The sequence below is a fragment of the Lonchura striata genome, chromosome Z (genome assembly GCF_046129695.1).
Source record: "Lonchura striata isolate bLonStr1 chromosome Z, bLonStr1.mat, whole genome shotgun sequence".
Classification (NCBI taxonomy): domain Eukaryota; kingdom Metazoa; phylum Chordata; class Aves; order Passeriformes; family Estrildidae; genus Lonchura; species Lonchura striata.
Genome location: NC_134642.1, coordinates 293,609 through 314,998, shown reverse-complemented (window position 1 = coordinate 314,998; position 21,390 = coordinate 293,609). Strand labels below are relative to the sequence as shown.

Here is a 21,390-nt window from a genome sequence, read left to right as displayed (position 1 = left end):
ATATTTATGCTTATATGATACACTATTTCTGTCTCTTTGTTAGGTTCCTAGTCCAAAGCGTAAATTGGAAGAACCAGTAATGGAGTTCAGACCTCCACGAGGTGCAATTACTCAGCCATTAAAGAAGCTGAAGATAAATGTTTTTAAAGTTCACAAGTGTGCAGTCTGTGGCTTTACAACAGAAAATCTTCTCCAGTTTCATGAACATATTCCTCAGCATAAATCTGATGGCTCTTCATACCAGTGCAGGGAATGTGGACTCTGCTACACATCTCATGTGTCTCTTTCCAGACACCTCTTCATTGTACATAAGTTGAAGGAGCCTCAGCCAGTATCAAAACAGAATGGGTCTGGGGAGGATAATCAACAAGAAAACAAACCCAACCATGAGGATGACTCTTCCAACAGTGCAGCATCAGACAGAAGATGCAAAGTGTGCGCAAAGACTTTTGAAACTGAAGCGGCCTTAAACACTCACATGAGAACACATGGCATGGCCTTCATCAAGTCCAAAAGAATGAATTCAGCTGACAAGTGATCAGATTGTTTGGGATGCAGAAATCTCGCTCCACATTGGAATACTAGTGACATTTTTGTTACAGAAAGTTCAAGGTATAATAGTGTTAACAGTACTGTTCAGGCTGTTGCAATATATTCTGCATAAAAGTGTCCCCTTCACCTCATTGTCTAAACCGTCAGAACCATTGAAGCAGTATTTGAGTTGAAAAATGTTTGTATATATTTAAACTAATAATTTTTATACTCTTTAGTTATGTATTTGTATCAGTATCTAGTCGAAAAACTGGGGTTTTTTTCTGGTTATTTTCTGTTCTTTTGTAGTAAGTTTCTTTAGAAGAGTTCTGAATGCTGGGGCAGTTCCTTGGGTTCTCTTAAACTCTTTGCTTTTTGAATGCTTCTGAAAGAAAGTTTAGCTAATGGAAGTGCATCAGGAGGAGGTGCTAGGAGGGGAGAGGAGAGAGGAAGCAAGCTAAGGGGAGATTTTAAATTCTAAGGAATTTGGGCTTCCAAATGTCTGAGGAAGCTTTTACACTTTTTCTTACAAAATATATTATAAAAAAAGATAAAAGTACCACTGCATGTGTAAAATAAAGTGCTGTTTTTTAGGTGGCAACACCAGAACAGGTGCACACCCCCTGGAGTGGTAAAGTACTTTTAAAAAGAGTATAAATGCACAACTCTTGAGTATCATGAAGTGTCTTTTTTAGGTCACCAGGTGCTTGTGATCAAAGGTCAAATTGTTACAAATGGGCTGGGCTGCTCTGGATTTAAGAAATAAGATGTAATTAGAGGAATAGGTTTATACTTATGATGGTTTTTGTCATGTAATTTATTAAACATACAGAAGTGATTACACAGCATTATGTATTTTCCTTGCTGGTTATTGAAACAAAATAGTTGACCCTTGCTACAGGGGTTGGGATTTGCCAACTCCACATGATCATGCCAAATGTTCTGGTGCTTAGTGTCACACACAGCCACAACTGGGAAGGAGCCAGCCCCAGCCAGGAGCAGAACTGGGGCTTGCAGCTTTAGCGTAGGCCCTGCGGAGCTCGGCCAGACATTGCAAACTCCTGTCCAGCACCACTAGTTTTGCTTGCACAAGTACAAGAAGGTACCATACTGTTCCTTTCAGATAGAGTTCTCTGTGAGAGTATATTTTTAGTTTGTTTTTGCATTTTATACCTTGTATGTAACCCTACAAAAAATTTTTGTACCTTTTTTTAAAACAAATTGTGTATATATAGATAGATGCATGATAAACAGTAGTAATTGTTGGGTTCCTTAAAAGTCTTGCTGCTGTCAGATGTTACTATACACTATGTCCATTACGACTGTATTAAACACACTTCATATGTAAATAAATGTGGAGCATTTTGCCCCAAAAGATTTGTGAGATTCTGTTATTTATCGTTAAATTCTAACAGTTTTAAATTTTGAAGTGTTTAAAAAAATATAGGTCCTCTCTGCCACCTCTGTAAAATTTAATCATTCTGGAAATTGTTTATCAGGTACATTAGTTCTGCTCTCTCCATCCTCATTCCTAATCTGGCTCTTGGGTAGATGCTTGTTAGCCCATTTATATTACTGGCACATCAAGTGCTTGTGAGGTAGTTCATCTAAAGCGCACAGTGGGCACAGCACCTCAGTGTATGCTGGCTACTGCCACCACTGCCCTTCCCACTTAGTGGATACCTCTGAACACTTGTTTGTTGATGTGCACTGTCAACTGTACAACAAATGAGTTATCACTATGCAGAATGGTGTTTTGTATACAGTGAACAGATAATAAAAGTTCAATTTTCACAGCCATTACTATTACTTTTCTTTATTTTCCCTTTTCACTGTCTTACACCTGCAAGTAACCTGATGATGCAAATGGCATCATGGTGCCAGGGTGTCACGCTGCCACTCATGTCCCCAGAGGAGCTCCTGCACAGCCAAGAAACGCAGCCCAGCTGCTTGGCAGCGGGCTCTCTTTGGGTCTAGCTGGCAGAGAAATTTAACTCTCCTGCCAGTAATCTCTTGAAAGGTTTAAGAGATAGAGGGCCTTGAACTGCCCCACAAGCTCCAGCCACATTTCTGTGTCAGAGCTGACATACCTCCTTAACAGGATGTCCTGAAAAGCAGAAGGCAAACAGGTTTTAAAGCAATGTGAGATGTGGTGAAAAGGCACAAATATCAGTAGGCATACCTAAAGGAATTATTTCCTCTTGAAAACTGTAGAAGAATTTTTTAAACTTATTTTTGTCCAAGATCTGACATCTAAGTTGTTTGCTTTTAATTAACAATGTGAGACTAACAGTCAGTGATGACATAAATACTCCTCTTTTCCTGTGAGGATCGAGTAATGGATTAAACCTCATAAAACCTCTCTGAGAGTTAGGAAAGGGGTCATGTAGACTCCACCATTTTGCAGCCACTCTTGTGGTTAGAAACAAAGGTGCTTAACAGTGCAATCTCAAATTGCAATAGAAACTAAGGCTATAAATCTCCTCCTGTTGTGTGCCTTCCCATTCCATCCCATCTCTTCAAAGAGGCGTGGAGCGCACCAAGGCCTCTGCCCAAATATCCAGCTGCAAACTGCCCAGCCAGGACTGCACCAACGCCCGGGTCCATCTGTCAACACAGCTGCAATAAACCTGTTTTTTCACCTGCTAATACTAGGGCATGTGGGCAGCGACTACCATGTGCATCTGCCTCCCTTGTCCCTGGGCATGACACAGGTGTGCTGTGCCCATCCCCACGGTGCCCCCAGATACCTCCCTCAGGAGCTGTTTGAGCCTTGGCCTGCTTGCCTGGAGGCACAGCCAGAGCTAAATTTGGCTGGCCACAATCCCTGTACTTCTCCAGACTTGGCTGGTGTTTGTATTTCTGAAGAGTGTTTACAGATGAACAACTTGACCTACCAAAGGCCCAAATGTTCTCAGTTCTTAACATCTGTCTACCTGTGGGGAATTCAGTTTGGCAAGCCTATTTACTTTTAAAAGGATTTTTATAAAACTCCGACCTTTTCATTCTGTTAATATTACCTTTCTCAGTACACTTACCGTACACACACAGCTGCCAGGCCAGTAACAGCACACAGAAGAACCTGTTTTAGTTTAAAACCTTTCTCAAATATTAGGGCAGTTCAGTAGTCAATTATTTGTATTTGAATTTCAGATTATTACTCAAAGGTTATCTGCCCAGGCTCTGTGAAGGGTGACTGGGAACAGTGGGGAATGGACTGACAAGAGAAATAAGTACAGAACTGGTCACCCATGGAAGGCACAAGCGTTCCTGACCTACATCCCCAGGCTCTGTGTACATAGTAGATTCTGCAGCCAGGAGTGGATGTGGACACAGGAGCACGAAAGAAGGAGCCACTTCCTGGCTCATCCCTGGGCACTTGCTCACTTTGAAAAAAAAATTTGTAATCGCTCCTCAACAGTGACCATACAAAACCTGGTTTTGATGTTATTTCTTTCCTAAATGGAAAAAAAAGACCTTTCCTCATTGAGAACCAAATGGCCCATTTGAGGGCATCACAGTAAGGCACTGCACTGGGAATGACCCAGATTTACCTGGAAAACTAACGGGAGGCACTACAGCTCTCTTCTCTGAACCCCAGAATTCTACTTTGAAGGAAGAAATGTATTTGAAACAGTAATGTGACTATTAGCCAAATAAGCTGAGCATAGTACCCTTCTCAAATACGTCCCCTTATATGATTTGGCAAAAGACTTTATGCAGTTCATTTATCTTCTGCTCTCAAATTGTGCTGCTTTATATTCAATGGCTCTAATGTGATGGTGAGGATATGCATGCAGAGTATTGTCAGCATTGCTCTCACCGGGTCACTTGGCTAACAGTGAGTGCCATACTTCTGCAGGCCAGACCAATATTGCAGGTCAAGCACAACAATATTTCCTGATTTAGTGATTGTTCTGATATTTTTTTCCCCTGTTCCATGGGAGAAGGGGAAGAAAAAGAGAACATTATTCGCTAAATTCAATTGAATGTTCAGATAGCTGGATCCCTCCCTCCCCTTACCCTTCTTCCTGAGCAAAAGAAATTATTTTCACAAATAAACTATTCCCTGAAACAAATCCACTCAGCAGAAATCCAATTAGCTCTGCAGACACTGGGTCACAGAGCAGACTCAAAATGTTGACTCATACCCTTAGAAAGTGACACTGGGGGTGCAAACTGTGCCTGTGAGTCCTTGCCAGCTCCCAAAGCACATGACAAGAGTCAGGAGAGGAGTGACACAAGACAAAAGCCACGCATGCTCCCAGGCAGTGGCATCCAAAGTGCGGGTGCGCATCCATGGGCATGCAGGGGGCAAATAGTCTTTCTGTTGTTACAAAACTGCAAGGGAGCACAAGGATTAAAAGTATCCAGAAGAGGAGGGAGTTCAATGCCCATGGCCAGTCCCCTGGAAATTAAAGAGCTGTCATTCAATATTATATATAGAGGTAGTACAAATGCCTGGCTGTGTGCAAAGGTCTGGCAAATCTGCCAGAATGCCAAGAGCTACATTTTCTGTGTACTAAAAAACTAGCATGATATTCTAGCTGCAGAGCTCCAGAAGATCTACTGTACAAATATTGAAGTCAAACATCCAGCGCGGGGAAAGATTTCAAAACACATGTAACCTTTAATAATCAAAATCATGCAGATGGTAAAATGACAAAGCCACTAAGAGAGGTGTGGGTGAATCCCAGCATCTCTGGAAAAGGAAGAAAAGCAACTTCCCAATATGTATCTCTTGCCTCACCACAAGCAATGAAGGAGTCCAAGTGTTTTCTGACCTATCAAACACCAAGCACAATCAAACCAACAGGCAACAGAACTGCAGTCTCAGAATTAAGTGTGGGTTCTTGCCTCGGACAAAAGAAAGTTCCCTCTGTATGAACAAAAACATAAGCAGCTTCAATCCTCCCAGGTCTCAACACAAAGCTGCCTTCTCACTTTTGTAAATTCTCCATACGCTAACTCTGCTTCCTCCCTCTGCTTGTTACAGAACTAGAATTTACCACCTCGATTTCCACTTGTCATTCTCTCCATCAGGAATGTCTGCAAGGAATTGTTCTAACACTGAACTTTGTCATTTACATTCTCTCAGCTGCTGCCATCTCCCTGCTGACTGGCTTGTCTTTTGCCTCCAAAAATGATATTCCTGCTTCACAATAAGCAAGAACAATTTCCTGCCTGTTTGATGAATAAAGCACTACCCAAAAAATAACACTCAGAGATAATTCTTCTATTACAGCCATTTGTCTTTGTTCTGTGAGTGGCAGTATTGCAACTCTAGTCTAGGATGAAAATTCATCCATTTATGTTCAGCCATTCCTTGTGTGACCAGGTAATAGAAAAGTGTCAAATATTTATTAATTAAATACAAAGTAAGGATTAAAACTATTGTACTTTAGGAGGAATTTGGGTGTGATACATAGTGCTTTGGAACAAAAGCTGGTTTATTGGGGTTTTTTTTTTCATATTGATGCACATGATTTAATTCATTAATAAAATTAATTAATAGCTAAATTGGAATGTACAGCTATAACCACAATAAATGATAGAGATTTCCTTCCAATAGCAAAGCAAATTTAACAAAGATGTTTTTGTCGAATTGTTTCAGATTGCTATGAGTTAATGGTCTGAACCCTAGTGTAACTTACTGGTATGTTCAATGAGGTTTTTAGACACTGAGGTTTGTTGGTCTCCCTCATGTTGATTGTACAGCCTGTATCAATTTTGTCCCAATCACCATTTTTAATCTCTGTTTTCTTGGGTTTTTTTATGAAAATAAAGGCAAGCAGATTTGTACACAAAGGCAAAAAACTCTATTTAAAAAAAAAAAAAAATCTGTCCAAATAGTATGGTATGAAAAACCTACTCAGGGAATTGCCTGAGTAGAAAACCTTTTGCTGGGCAAGAGTCAATACAACATTTCAGTGGGCAGATACCACTTGTACAGAAGATATAACTTTGTTACACACCTTTTAAATTAAACTCTTAATTGCACAAAGAAAATTCAGAATCTTTTCACCACCTTTGAGCCTGCTCTTGTCTATTTTCCTTCTCTCTTAGTAATTACTTCTGAATATTGCATCTGCTCAAAGAGGATAGTGGCAGATGCTTTTCTCTGAGTATTTAAAGGATAGCAGAGAACTAACCTGAAATTACATAAACTTAGAGGAACTCCTGTGTAGTAAGTAAAAGAATACTGTTGTCACTGGAAGAACAATTAGATGAGGTGAAGGATCTTATCTAGATATCATGCCTACCTGGTGTCCTTGAAGCCTTCTTTCCAATTTGGCATTTCTATTCATTCCTGAGAGCATCACACCTTCCCGTGTGCTCTAAGGTCAGTTCTGCCTCTCTTAGTCAGTCCTAGTCTGTTTCATCCAACTGTTTACCAGCATTAAAGTCTTGGTGTATTTCTACTAAATTACAAAAACACTGCTCTGGCCAGATGGTTTGTTTCCATTTATCTTAGTAGCATTTCCATGTGTTCTCTGTTCTTCCATTCTCAGTCTTCAGTGGGTAATTTTAAACTTGGTGAATGCCTGACTCGGTTTGGCCCATTTAATTCCCAGGAAATCAGGCTCGGGGCTCTCTGACTTGTATCTATGTGGCTGCTTGCTGTTTCAGGCTCATGCAACCATTCAGTGACAAACTGGAAATGGGTGTGAAGTCTGCCTGTGCTGCTCGGGGTCTGACCACTGCCAGGCACACGGAGTAGCCCCGGCCCATCCCTGCCGGGGCACCGAAGGGCTGCGGATTTTCCGGGCCTCTGTGCTCTTCTCTGATCGGGGCCCTGCCGCGGTCCCCGAGCAAACGCTGAGGTCACCACTACCTGCTGAAATTATGAAATTATTCCACTCACAGCCGCTGAGGACACTGCGATTCCCCTCACTGCCTTCACACCCCTCCATCCCCTCACGAGGCGGGAAGCCCCTCACGGCGGCACGGCCCCTCACGGCGGCACGGCCCCTCACACCGTTCCCGCGCTCAGCACAGCGCCCCCTGCCGGCCGCCGCCGCCCACCCCTCACAGAGCGCGCGCGCCTCCCCTTCCCGCCAATGAGCTGCGCACACGCAGCGGCGGCCCCGGGATGCCCGCGGCATTCGCCTGACCCAAGACTCTCCGCGCCCGGGAGAGCGGGGCGGCCGTCCCGATGCTTCTCGGGCGTGCGCGGCTCTTCACTCCGAGGCCAGGGATCTGAGCGTTCACCGACGGTCCCTCGGTACAGCCAGCTGCTCAGGCACCTCCAGCGGCGAATATCAAGGGGGTCTCGTCATCAGGACCTTTCGCCGCGGTGCGTCTGGGAGCTATGGTTCACCTGGCCGAGGAGGCCCGCCGTGCGTCAGCAGGGCGGGAGAGGAAGGAGACTACAGATCCCAGAGAGCAGCGCGGGCCCCGCTGTTCCCCCTGGCGCTGCGCTGAGGGCGGTGGTGGCGCAGGGCGGCGGGCTCCGCGGCGGGGCCGCGATGGATCTGTTCGGGGACCTGCGGCGCATGAACAAGCGGCAGGTACCGGGGCCGCGCTCGCGGCTCGCAGCCCGCACTGGGAGCGGCGGGTTTCGAACGCCAGCGTGCAGGGTCCTTCCCACCGCTATCCTTCTCCGTGTGCTGCCGAGAAAAGGAACAAAAATGAAGGAGTGTGGTTAAAGCGCATCCGCCGCTGGAAGGGCTGGCGGAGCAGGAGCGTTTGAGGGCAGAAAGTCAAATCAGTGATTTTCTAGATAAGAAGTTTCAGTGAGACAGTAGCAGGAAATTATCTTTTGTCGTCTCTCGTCTCCTCCAGCTCCTCTTTTTAAACAAAAGTCACTCCCAGAAAGTCAGCCTCTGGTGGTAGTCCGGTGTTCCACACGTCCCTTGGGATATTTCCGAGCTCGGGAGGGAGGCAGGGCCGTGTGACCGAACCCGCTTTGGTCGTTTGCCAGGTCGCTTCCCCAGCTTTATGAGCCTTTATCAGTGTGTTTGCGTCTGTCACTAACACACAGGAGTGGATTAACCCAAGACTAAGGCGCACAGAGGATTCCAGCCTTATGCTGCAGTTTGGTAGATTCTGACATGGCAACCTGTGCTACCAGACTTGTGTTGGAATAGGATTTCAGCATAAAAGCCTAAAATTTGTGGTGCACTTGAGTTAAAGTTCTATGTTGTGCTTCTAAATATAATACAGTACCTTTAAAAACCAATTTCCTTGTTTCACACAGCTATATTACCAAGTCTTAAATTTTGCTATGATTGTGTCTTCTGCCCTAATGATCTGGAAAGGGCTGATCGTGGTGACTGGCAGTGAGAGCCCCATTGTTGTGGTGCTCAGGTGAGTCAATGGAAAGGCTTTCTGCTTCAAATCCAGGTCTTGTTTTGCCTTTTGTCTCCTCCCCCTTCCCCTTGGATACAGCTGGAATTTGAAATGTCACCTATTTAAAGAAGGACTCAAACACTGTCTTTCTTCTGGCTGTGTTTGAGCTCCAGCAAAAGTTACATAGGGCCAGTAGCCATGGGCCAGTTCCCACTGAGGTTTGTAGGAGCAGTAAATGTGTCAGACCCTTTAAAATCCAAGTTCCCTAACGTAATGGGTAAACTCCTGCAGATTGCTTTCTGGCATTTGGGTTCTGTTAAAGGTCTGAGTGGTGTTACTGAATGGGTGAAGCTACAGATCTCTGTTAAAATTGTGGGTTTATCTGTAAGAATTAAATATTCTTTGATTTCCTGGTGCTTCTTTCATTTATGCCAACAGACTTTCTCTTTCTTGTTGTTTGTAGTGGCAGCATGGAGCCAGCTTTTCACAGGGGAGACCTGCTGTTCCTAACAAATTTCCATGATGACCCAATCAGAGCTGGTGAAATAGTTGTTTTTAAAGTTGAAGGCAGAGACATTCCAATAGTGCACAGAGTTATCAAAGTACATGAAAAGTAATGCAACTTGGTGGTTTTTTGTTTGTAAAGCTCCTTTCCTTCCCCGTGGCTTTCGGTGTCAGTTTAATTGTGGTTCAATGTATGAGAAAGGCAAGTGAGGATAAGCAGTGAGAGAAAGCTCAGCTGTAGGATGTGAGCCACTTCTGTCCGCAGTTCTGTGTCGCACTTCTTGAGGGTTTGAGACCTTTCCCTCGGCAAAGCTGCTCAGGGTTGGAGCAGGTAGAGCTGTGCCCAGGAGGAATCTTGGCAGCAGGAGTGTGCATGGGAGCAGAATCCGCTTCTATGCTGATGGTTGTACAGTTGGGACTTTGCTTGTGGGAGCAAACTTTTGGTGAAAGGTGGAGATTCAGAATCAGGGTGCAGCCTGACAGAGTGTGTGAGCTTTGCTAACTGAAGTTTTCCAAATTTGATTCAGGATAAAAGAAGAGATTCTTCTTATTCTTGTGTCTCTTGGCCACGCTGCCCATGGCAATTTGTGCTGAAAAGCACCAGGGAAGGGGCTTGGTTTGGCCTTGAGTGCAAATGCCTACCCTGCTAAACAGTTCCTTCCAAACTACAGTTCTGCTCCTAGTTCTGCACAGTGAAAAGCTAAGCCGGAGGTGGCAAGCACTGGCGTATTTGCTCCATGAACTGAAGGTGTTTATTTCTTGAGTAATGTCTGTTCTTCTGTGCTTTTTTAAAATTTCCAAGAATCACCTATTTTAATTTTTTATTACCTAGTTTGTCATTATGAGAGCTCCTCATTTCTTGATATCAATATTTAAGCAAAATTCATTGTAAGACTGTAAACTTAAGAACTGTATTTGAATTCATGTTCTGTCAAAGATGCTGATAAACACACAGGGTTTTGTTGAGGAAGTTTAGTGCCTGGATGGACAATGTCCTTTTCATCAACGACAGTGCTTGCTTGCCACCTCCAGTTTTCATGTCCATTGTGTAATTGCTTACATCACAATCTAGGAGTGTTGTAAAAAAATGTTTCTTGTTAATATCTGTTGATAGATAAAGTTAGTAAAGTCTGTAATGTTAATGATTTAATGGTGGTTGTTCAATAAACAGGGCTGAAAGCAAACATTGTTATCTAATCTTGTAGCACTTTTCATCCTCATTTGCTTTGTAGATGTTAATTGAGATTTTTAAATTAAGTGTTATTTAGTTTATCACCTCATTGCCTTCTAGAGGAAATGGGAACATCAAATTTCTGACTAAAGGGGATAATAATGAAGTTGATGATAGAGGCTTGTACAAAGAAGGTCAGAACTGGTTAGAGAAGAAAGATGTTGTTGGAAGAGCAAGAGGGTAAGTAAAGCAAAATGTACTTTGTAATTAAAGAGAAAAATTAGCTCTTAAATTGGTTCTGCTGTTGATACAAACCAGATTTGATGTATTTTTTAAATAGAATTGTAATTTAAGAGAAAACCTAGAAAAGTTGCTTCCCATAGTCCTCACACTGATGTGGAGTGTGGGGGGGAAAAAAAGGGCATTTAACAAATAGCTCATCTGAAAATACAATATTAACCATCTTCTCCTTGTAATTGCTGGGAATTTCTAGGAAATTGTTTTGGCATTCCACAGGAATTTTATGGAAGGTTTGAGCTTTTGATTTTGTCTCCTTCTCCTTCAGCTGAGCTGAAATCTCTTCAGATTTTCTCAGATAACTTTGATTAAGGAAAACTAATGAATTCTACTTCCTATCCAGATCTGCATTAGGTGTAAATTATGGGATCACACTGAAATATTCCAGATTGAGTAACATTAAAAGACTTTCATGTAATATTTGAGGGTTAATTTTACATTCACCTGTTTTATCAATTACAGGTTTTTGCCCTATGTAGGCATGGTAACTATAATAATGAATGACTACCCAAAATTTAAGGTATGTATACTGACGTTTTGAATACTTGAATTGCTAAAATAACAAGTACAGACAATAAGAACCTTGCCTCTAAGCAGACATGTTAATAAATTTGTGTCTGTAGTTTGGTACCTAATGTAGGATGAGCTGGATTTCCTTGCTTACTGTTGGGCAGTAGAATTTGTTGTTTGTAAGGAGTTGAAAACATGTAATTTCTTAGAATTTTGTTAGTTAAGTGTATGCAGTTGTGATGCCTGGTTATGATGAATTTTATCACTTTAAAATCTTCCTGCAATTTTGTAGGATCAGAGCTCTGTAATTGTGCAAAGTGTGATGTGATGTTTGAGAGGGCACCTTTTGAACAGTTTATGCTTTCAGAGCTCAGTGGAGAGGAATTGTAACGCGTCTGTGTTCTGTGTTTCTTTGCAGTATGCTCTCCTGGCAGTGATGGGAGCATATGTACTGCTCAAGCGGGAATCCTAAACACAAGAACAAAGGGAAATATACAGGGGGAAAAAATAATATATTTCGGATGGTTTCATTTTTCTTTATGGTTACAAAACTGTGCAAGCTTTTGTCTTGTCTAAATAAACGACACCTAATGAGTGAAGCTGTTGGCTGCTGGCTAATTACAAAATGATGCATTTATCATCTTCTACAGACTGCTCTCAGCTAGCCTGGCACTGGTTTGGAGGACTGGAGCAGCCAGTTTGATGCTGGTTTGGTGCTGGAGCAGCCAAGGGCTCTCTTGCCATGCTCAGTGGGTTTGACTGACTGGTGCTGCGTCTGAATCCACTTTTGCCCTCCTGTTTGTTTTGGGGGTTATTTTTAATCTGTCACTGCCCTCTTTTCTCCACCATACAAACTGTTTTGATCAGTGCTTGTAAGGACACAGACTCTCTGAACAGGTAGTAAGTTCTAAGAGTTTAGTCAGACTTATGCCTAAGTTGGCTGGTTGCGGCTGCCAAAAACAGCCAGGAAGGGGAGTTCCACTCTGACTTGGTACTGAGCAGTGCGGACTCAGAGCTTTTTCTCTGAATTTGAAATTGCTCTTTCACAAGGTAAGGAAAAAAGGCCATATGGCCTGATTTTTAGAGGCCTGCTTTTTAGGGACTGTGTGTGTTGCTAGCGTTGAGGCTGTTGATGATCTGCCTTTTGTGTTCTAGCTCTTAAACTAACCTAACAAAAAGGTTTTCTGGGGTTTTAATAACACTTGTAAATTACTGAATGAATAGCACAGTAGTGCACTTCAGGGATATTGCCGAGGCAGGGAAACCAGAGCTCTTATGCCAGTTTGGAGAATGTATTATTCTCTCCTATCATATAACACCTGAATAGTGTTAAACATAAAATTGATTTTTCATTAAAAAACTTACCTGATAACTGTCTTTCATGAAATTTGGCATTTTTTACTTATCTTCAAATGTCAGTGTTGCACCTTCAACAAAGCAGAACTTGTTTTCCTTGCTGGCTTTGTTTTTGTAGCTTTGATAAGGAACAGCATGATGCTTTTTTTCCTCTGGAGTTCTGTTTCTTCTGTAATCCCTTACCTCTGCAAAAATACTCTATTATACAATAATGACACCTTTTCTGTTGTAACAGCTCATGCTTAGCAGACAACTGCTGAATTTCTCCAAGTAATATTACTTCTTTTGTGTCCTACTAAGTGGTTTTCATGTCCAACTGTATTATAAAAATTACTTATTTTGTGTCAAATTGTATAGGAATAAAATCGAGTATAATAAATGGCATGGCAGAATAATGTTGGGATCATTACTGCAGTCTTCCTGGAAGTGTATCATCCCAGTTGAGAAAAAATAATGTGTTTTTTGGAGTGTATGTGGAGTAAGATTTTTTTCTTTCTCTTGATGTTGCTGAAATCCAGATTTATGCTGTCCACCTACCCCAATATGAGCACAGGCAGCTCTAATTTGGAGAGTGCAGTTGGACATTTTGCAGCTGGTCAACTGTGACACTGGGATCTAGTCACAAGAGTGGCTCAGGGCCGTGCCAGAGGGGATCAGAGTGGATGTCGGAAACCACTTCCATACTGAGAGGGTGCTCAGGCCTGGAGCAGCCTCCCTTGGGAGAGGATGGATGCCCCAGGCTCAGCATTCCAGCAGCACTTAAACAGTGCCCTTGAGCTTCTGGGCAGTCTGAAAGGGCTCAGGCTGTTGGGCCGGGTGGTCCCTGTAGGCTGTTCTGGTCCACAGGCATGTCCATAAATGCTTCCCATTTGAATTCTGCAATTATTAAGCTCTTCCACTGCAAAAATCATAAACCCAAACTTGTGGCTGCCGCAGCGGCCTGGCACAAGTTAAATGTGCAGTGAGCAATCACTGTGCTTAAGCTTCAGCTGTCCAGGGCTTCCCAAAATGCAGCACAGTGTCAACTATCTTACACTGGACCTTATTAACTAAATGTTACTATTTCATATTATTCAGCCTCTGTAAAGTTGCGGAGCTCTTTTCTGAGAAACATCTTCAGTTCTTCAGGGAACTGTTGCTGCACTGAGTCGATGTTGAGGTTATTTGCAGAACACCTGCTCTGAGTGCGGGTTGGAAATGCTGGAGATTAGTCTATTCAGCATCTTCAACATTTACAGAGTATTCCTCAGTGATCACGCCTGTTATTACGTTGGAGATAGGCTTCCACCGGTGTTTGTTCTGTACATACTTCCTGGCTGCGTGTAACACCAGGGTCCCTACAAAGAAAGTGATGAAAGGCACACCATTCTTATATTACCCCTTTTTATAGCAATATGCATTGCTGATAGAACAATGATGCTTGTGTAAAATGTGAAGGTAGCAGATTAAAGTGTTAGCATGGTAATAGCATTTAAAAACCATTAATGTTCTCCTGTCACGAAGCACAGCAACATTTTGCTTTGCCGTGGATATATGAAAAAGGGAAGGGTATTTTAAAACAGAGAGAGCTGTTTCTTGATGTTTAAACACAAACTGATGTTATCAGGCTTCTTCTTAAAGAGGAATATTGTCTTGGGTGACTTGAGTCATTCAGAGTTCATAACATCCTTTGGTTGTACCTTTTCTTTTGTGGGGGATCCAGAATACTATTTCTCTATACAATGAAGTTGCTATTTTCCTGAGAAGGGTAGTAAGAATTAGAATAAATCCTTATGAACAAGTGAATAAATAATAAAGGCATAGTACATATACAATCCTACATACAAGAAAGGTTTATTTGCTTGCATGGTATTTTCAGTACAAGAGACTTGGGACTGAGTAAGAATTCATGTTTGGGTGGTTTTGGTTTTTGTTCTCTGAAATGGACAATTTCCTGAATTTTTAAATTTCCTGCCTTGGTTGCCCCAAATGATTAGGAGTTTCTCTGGATTGCAATATTTTATTTGATCGGCTGTCACTCAGAACAGAGCACATGTTGGTAGCTGTACTGCAGGCTGCACAGTGCAACTTGAGGCATGAAAATACTATTGTGAATTAAGCATGAATGCATAATTAATAACCAAAAGAAAAGAATGAATCACATTAATCAGTAAAAGAAGATGAAACAAACTGTGACTAAACAAGGGAACAATTTGGCTCAATACAGCAGGATACACGATTGATTTCAAAAGGAGAACTTCAAAACAAAAGAGTTTGCCTGGAAATTATGTTAATTCATATCCGTGTGAGTTTCCAGTAGGGATAGTTCAGTTCCAGTCATGTGGGGCTAGCTGGAGGAGCTGGCAGGTTCCTTAGAGTCAGCTCTGCTCTCTGTGTATCCCAGCTCCTGCCATAGGTCTGTAGACAGCAAAATTATCTCATAAACTGCACACATTACACGTGGCTTCATCCTGTCTCTGCTGTTCTCCTGGGTGACAAACAGGCACATCAGGACTTTATGTCCCATCGCTGCTCACACACCTTCACTTCAGTGAAACCACTTTGTGTTCCACTTCAGGGCTTTTCCAGGGATGTACTGCCTCTTTTCCCTGCACTGCCTCTTTAGGCTGGAATTATTTTCATCCATTTACTACAAAGTTGGCCAGTTCCAGGTGCCTCAGGGGCTTCAAAGTTTACAGGGTCCCTGTGCAGGGAAAGCAGAAAGTCCTGTAAATGCGCTTCTATTTACTGTCACTTGTGGCAGGAAATTTAGGTGATACTGGAAAATAAAATAAGCTCTTTGCACCAGATTTTCATTCCCAGCGAGGGACAGCGAGCCCCTTTGCCCCAGGTGCAGCCGCATCGAAGCCCGCACGGTGCGGTTCCGCGGGGCGGGGGTGACGTCGCCCCCTGCAGCCCCCGGGTGCCCTCCGCGGCCGTTGCCGCCCTCAGGAGCTCCGGTGCCCGGGCGCTGCCGGCAGCGCTGCCCGAGGTGTCCGGGCCGCCGTCAGCACCGACTCCCGGCGGACGCAGAGGGGGAGCACGAACCTGTGGGACGCGCCCGTGTTGCGAAGGGAAACGAGAGGGAGAGCGTCCCCTCCCCGGCCCGGGCCGCGCCCCGGGGCCGGCACCGCCTCAGCTCCCCCCGCGGGCGCCGGCGGGGCGGGAGCGGCCCCGTGAGGAGGCGTCAGGCGCGGGGGCTCCGCTCGCGCCGGGCCCGGCTCCGGATAAATGGGGGCCGGTGGCGGCGGCGCTTCGGAGCCTTGACGGAGCCGGAGCGGAGCGGAGCGCGGCTCGGGCAGCACCGGCAGCACCCGCAGCAGGGCACGATGCGGGGCGGGCGGCCCGCGGCGCTGCCGCTGCTGGCGCTGGCGCTGCTGACGGCGCAGGGCGGAGCGGCGCCCCTGCAGCCCGGCGGGACCCCCGCGCTCACCAAGATCTACCCCCGCGGCAGCCACTGGGCTGTGGGTAAGTGCGGCTTAACTCCTACAAAGGCACTGGAACGCAAGGTTCCTGCGTCCCGTGTCGAGGCAGGGTAAGTCTAAAACCTCGGCTTCTCCATCCACTTTTATTCCATCAAATCTTACCAAGAGCTTCTCTCTCTCTATCTCCAGACAAAGTGCTTGGTAATCGCTGCCCCTTTCTCAGCCACGTTTTCTCTGACAGTGTTTTGGTTAATTTTGTGCTACTTTAATTGTTGTTGCAGGACATTTAATGGGGAAAAAAAGCACTGGAGATTTTCCTTATGGTTTTGAAGAAGAAAACAAGACACCATTTTCAGCATTACCTGACAATATCAAGCAGCTGGAAGAGTATCTGCAGTGGGAAGAAATCTCAAAATATTTGCTAAGGCTGCTGGAAAGGAATGAAAATAAAAGTGGTCACTTCTCAAAAGGAGGGCTCCCCTGGTATACCAGGAACACCTGGGAGACAGATGACAATAGCAGTTGGAAACATGTAAGTAAGATAAAACCTGTAAAGATATTCCATGTGTCCAGTTTTTGGTTTACAGTAGCATATCAGCTTCCTCTAACTGGTGGATTGTCCAGAAAAGCAGCACAAACACATCTCATGTATTAGACATTCAGTACTAGTACTGCAAGACTCTGCTCTAGATTACTGATTGTCACTCACCAATTGTATTTTTGGTGACTTCATTTGCTAGTGGGCATAAACACAGCATGCATTCAGCGGATTTTAGTGCCTGGGTTCCCTTCAAGCTGCTTGGCTGGGCCATTCTTTTCTTTGTGCTTAGGTGATCACATCAGCAGCACATACTGCCCAGTAAAGCCAAACTAGTGTGAAAAACAAGTGTGAGGGCAGGAGGAACCACATCACATTGACCACCCCCTTCCAGCACCATTCAGGATGTTCTGCCTTGGGCTAAGTAAAGCCAGAGGGCTGCAGAATTTTCTCTGGTCCCAGCTTTATCCCTTTTTTTTTTGCCTTTTCTCCAGCCCATGGTGCTGGCTATCGCTGCGTTTGCTAAAGGAGTCTGGGGCTACTGATACGCTGCCCCTTCTCATCCCTCAAGTTAATGTTCTTCTTAGTGCTGTTGCACAAGACAACAAGGTTTTAGAATAGATTAATCCCTATTATTTTAGGAAATCCTATAAAATACTCAGGGAAGGATAACAGTGAGGTTTTACATAAAGTTATTGGGGTCTAATGTAAATCGCAGGATCCACAAGAAAATTCCTTTCCTTATAATACCTCAGGCACAGTCATGGTGATAAAGCTGCAGAATCCTTTTGGGTGACAATGAAATAGAACAAAAATATTAATATGCCCCCTTAAAGACATCAATGGGAAGAATTTTTACTTCCCGTATTCTACTGCAATATGATGTCATTAATATTCCTGGGCTAAATTCAGCCTGGTTTCCCTCCTGAAATCCTGGTGCAATCAAATCAGTGAATATTTAGGCTTTTATTGGAATGTGGGTAAAAAAAATCACCCTTTAAATTAAGCTGTGATTTAAGTCTCTCACACCAGTGATATGAATGCTGTCCATAGGTTTCTTTTTGGCTGTAGCTTTATGATAGTGATACATCACAGTAACTGATTATGAATACTATCTAAAAGATAAACTATTTATTCCATCTTCAGTTCTGCAGTGTGCAGCTTTGTAATCAAATTAAATGAACAAATTCCATTATTTAATGTAAAGAGGGAAATGTTCTGACTTCTAAAAGTATTTGTCAATAAATCCTACTTGTGAAGGCTGCAAGTTGCCTCTGGCAATTTGAATCATATCCATATGTGTATACTTTCACTGCAAATTAACATCTGCATTTCTGTGGTCAGACATCGAACATCCTCATGGAATAATGAGGTTATTGCCTAAAGTATACAGATTTTTGCAAGGATTTCTGCAAGGATTAGTAAAAAAAGCTCATGTTTTTCCTGTGACTAAGATAGAGGACAACTTGCACAACCTCATTTGATGTCCATCACTGAACAGTTTCTTTGTCTCTACCCTGAAGTAAAATCTAATGAAAATAGCTGTAGCTGTATTTTCCTGCTGTCGGACACAAATATCTGATGATACACAGCCTAGACAGGATATGATGTCCTGTTTTTCCCTTGGCTTCAAGAAAGCGCCTGAAATTTAAGGTATTTCTGAGATCTTCCTTCTAGATGAAGAAAACATGAAGATCAAAAGGAATGTGCTTTACTCTTTTGAGAGCAGGGATAGTTTCCTAAACATTTCAATAATAAGAATTATTTTTAATTTTAAAGTTATTTTGAACAGAAGATGCCTTATTTATAAAGGTGGAACTCTGATATACGGAATGAGACATTCATGTGCATAGTGGTACAAATGCATAACTGGTCTTTGGGGGTTGATTGTGTAGGTTTGTCAGGATGTGAGGCGTTTCGGGTGCACAGACTTTGGTTAGGCGACACCTTGGCATAAGGTGCTGCTGTACCACAGCTGTGGAAGGTGTCCATACAGAGGAGAGGATTACCAGGTACAGGAAGCTGAGGATAATGGCACAGTGCATGCAGAAAATTTGTTCTTGGTATGAAATACTTTTCCAGGCCTAGTTCACGTGAGTTTGGAGCAGAAACTTTTTATAGGAGGAACCAGACACCTGATTTGCAGCGGGTTACTGTTCCCTGTGCAGTGGCCTGTTGGACTGAGATACTAAATGTGAACAAAAGAAGGTAAATAATGAGCCCTGCTGCCAGCTTCTGTAATTCCCATGCACTGACAGAGATGCCAACCACGAGGAGCCTGCCTGCAGCCATGTGCTCCACCTGCTGCACACACCCAAGACTGGCTGTGTTTGGAACAGACAGACTCCGAGAACTTTGTTTCATGAATGCTTTCAAATTTAGCTGACTTAATTTAAAATCTGAATTTTAAATTTAAGATCAGGAAGCCCTAAAGCTAGAAGTAAATACACATAAGTACCTCAGGTAACTCAATTCAGCGTCTCTCTTATTAGCCCAAATCATCTAGTGCATCACCACTGATGCTCACTCTGGGCTGTACATCTCTTAAGAAGAAAAGAATTCTTTCTAAAGAACTCGCTCAGAGGAGGGAAATGGCTGTAACACACAAAGAGTCAAAAAAATGGAAGAGGTGAACCCAGTACTTATTGGGCTTGTGGTTTGGGATGGTGCACCTGTGTTATTTTGTTTTCAGTTAATACCTTGCCTGCTCTTTATTCTGGGAATAAATTACAGCAAATCTCTCCTGCAAGTTGGACTAAGTGCAAAAGTAAGTTGGAAAATAAACTTTAAATTGTTTCTATTAGTTGGCTTTTTCACACTAATGAGACAGGGTATAAATGAGATGGCACACAGAATTATTTGGGAGAATGACTTTCCTCCTACTTTGGCAGTTAGTTATTACACTAACCAAGACAAATGGGATCTGTTTTGGAAAGATTATTAGGAATATGTTTGTTATGTGAATGCACAGAGCAGTTATCTATTAGGTTTATTAACTTATAGAAGGTTTATTATCTTAGTGAATTACTTTTTTCAGGACTGGTCTATAAATAATATATTTTTCTTTTTATTAGATGATGGACTATCTGCTTCAAGTTGTGAATATGAAAGAGAGCACTCCAAGCTGAAAGAAAATCACTAAATCATAAGGAAATTGAATACTTTCTGTAAGAGACTATATTTCACAAGCACTTGATTGTGTCAGATAATCAACATGGTTACTTTTCTGTACACAAGAATTCCTTTGTGTAAAGTATTTAAATACACACTTGTATGGTTCAGTAAGGACTAAATCCTCTACTTCATTTTCAAGATTGCATTTTCTCATTTGAATGGCTTTGAGATATATATATATAATTGTCACGGAAGGGTCTTCCAATTAATTATATTACTTACCTATCAAATCATTTCTTCCCTTAGTTTGAAACTACATGACATTGCAACATTCGCAATAAATAGTACCAAGGAAAAGGCGGAGTTTATGCTTTTATTTGAGTTAAGCAGTGAAATTCGCTGTGTAAAGGCCAGTAGCAAAGACCACTGCCTTCCCCGGGACAGGGCGTGTGTTGTACTTTCAGCCGCTCTGCCGGGACCCTCCGTGCCCCGTGTGTGCCCGGGAGATGACGCTGCCCCGCAGCCCCCGGCGCGCTGCCGGCAGCTCCGCTATGCCCGGAGGCGAAACTCGACCGGGACGGGCCGCGACCTCCTGCTCCCGCCGCCTCCGGCAGGCGGCGCCCTCGGCCCGGCCGTGAGGGGAGCGCTCCGGTGAGCCCCGGGACGGGCCGAACCCCGGCCGTGAGGGGAGCGCTCCGGTGCGCCCCGGGACGGGTCGAGGCCGAGTCCCGGCCGTGAGGGGAGCGCTCCGGTGAGCCCCGGGACGGACCGAGGCCGAGTCCCGGCCGTGAGGGGAGCGCTCCGGTGAGCCCCGGGACGGGCCGAACCCCGGCCGTGAGGGGAGCGCTCCGGTGAGCCCCGGGACGGACCGAGGCCGAGTCCCGGCCGTGAGGGGAGCGCTCCGGTGAGCCCCGGGACGGGTCGAGGCCGAGTCCCGGCCGTGAGGGGAGCGCTCCGGTGAGCCCCGGGACGGGTCGAGTCCCGGCCGTGAGGGGAGCGCTCCGGTGAGCCCCGGGACGGGCCGAGTCCCGGCCGTGAGGGGAGCGCTCCGGTGAGCCCCGGGACGGACCGAGGCCGAACCCCGGCCGTGAGGGGAGCGCTCCGGTGAGCCCCGGGACGGACCGGCCGAGGCCGAGGCGCGGCTGTGCAGGGTGTCCCGGTGCGCTGCGGTGCCAGGTGAGCCCCGTGGCTTCGGCTGTTTGCCGTAACTCAGTCGCAGCCCTCTGCCCGGCTCTGCAATCCCAATCTTTATGGGGCAGAAGTGTCATATGACACAGGGATGACTGCCAAATACCAGCTTGTTTTGACATAATACCTTGGCAGAACATAGAGACGCTCAGAGAGGAGACACAGTATTAATTCTACTAGAGAGACTGGTACTGTCAGCGTCCTGGTCTAACAAGCTTTTGGTTTCACGCCTTTTTTTTTGTTTTTGTTTTTGTGGGTTTGTTTGTTTATTTGTCTGGTTTGGTTTGGTTTTTTGTTTGTTTTTTTGTTGTTTGGGGGGTTGTTTGTTTGTTTTGGGCTTTTTGGTTGTTTGGTAGGGTTTTTTTGTTTCGTTGTTTGGTTGGGGTTTTTTTGTTTTTGTTTTGTTCCACTATTTTCTCCAATGCTAGCATTTTGTGGGTGGGTACTCTGTGGCTGACAAACTACTGATGAAAGTCCCAAGGTTT

General features: G+C 44.2%; 3 protein-coding genes across 11 annotated transcripts in view; all 3 read left to right on the top strand.

The window, feature by feature from the left end:
- The window catches only part of ZNF532 (zinc finger protein 532), a 32,926-nt gene extending 30,595 nt beyond the window's left edge, over positions 1 to 2,331 (top strand). For all 6 annotated transcript variants that reach the window (XM_021545341.2, XM_077789974.1, XM_021545339.3 and 3 more), the window contains one exon: positions 44 to 2,331. In XM_021545341.2, the coding sequence (XP_021401016.1) occupies positions 44 to 538 (495 nt within the window). In that variant the 3' untranslated portion in view covers positions 539 to 2,331. The remainder of the gene's footprint in view (positions 1 to 43) is intronic.
- Positions 2,332 to 7,662: 5,331 nt separating this feature from the next.
- Positions 7,663 to 13,045, top strand: SEC11C (SEC11 homolog C, signal peptidase complex subunit). 4 transcript variants are annotated; one of them, XM_021545330.3, is made up of 6 exons: positions 7,667 to 8,038; positions 8,732 to 8,841; positions 9,287 to 9,436; positions 10,619 to 10,738; positions 11,258 to 11,315; positions 11,724 to 13,045. In XM_021545330.3, exons 1-6 carry the CDS (start codon positions 7,844 to 7,846, stop codon positions 11,775 to 11,777), a joined length of 687 nt encoding a protein of 228 aa, XP_021401005.1. In that variant the 5' UTR covers positions 7,667 to 7,843; the 3' UTR covers positions 11,778 to 13,045. The 4 variants fall into 4 exon arrangements, with proteins under 4 accessions (XP_021401006.1, XP_021401005.1, XP_021401007.1 ...); XM_021545332.2 differs by having other exon boundaries at positions 7,914 to 8,042; XM_021545331.3 differs by lacking the exon at positions 9,287 to 9,436 and having other exon boundaries at positions 7,663 to 8,038.
- Positions 13,046 to 15,833: 2,788 nt separating this feature from the next.
- GRP (gastrin releasing peptide) lies at positions 15,834 to 20,074 on the top strand. Its single transcript, XM_021545325.3, has 3 exons — positions 15,834 to 16,108; positions 16,347 to 16,597; positions 19,678 to 20,074. Exons 1-3 carry the CDS (start codon positions 15,970 to 15,972, stop codon positions 19,729 to 19,731), a joined length of 444 nt encoding a protein of 147 aa, XP_021401000.1. The 5' UTR covers positions 15,834 to 15,969; the 3' UTR covers positions 19,732 to 20,074.
- Positions 20,075 to 21,390: the final 1,316 nt, after the last annotated feature.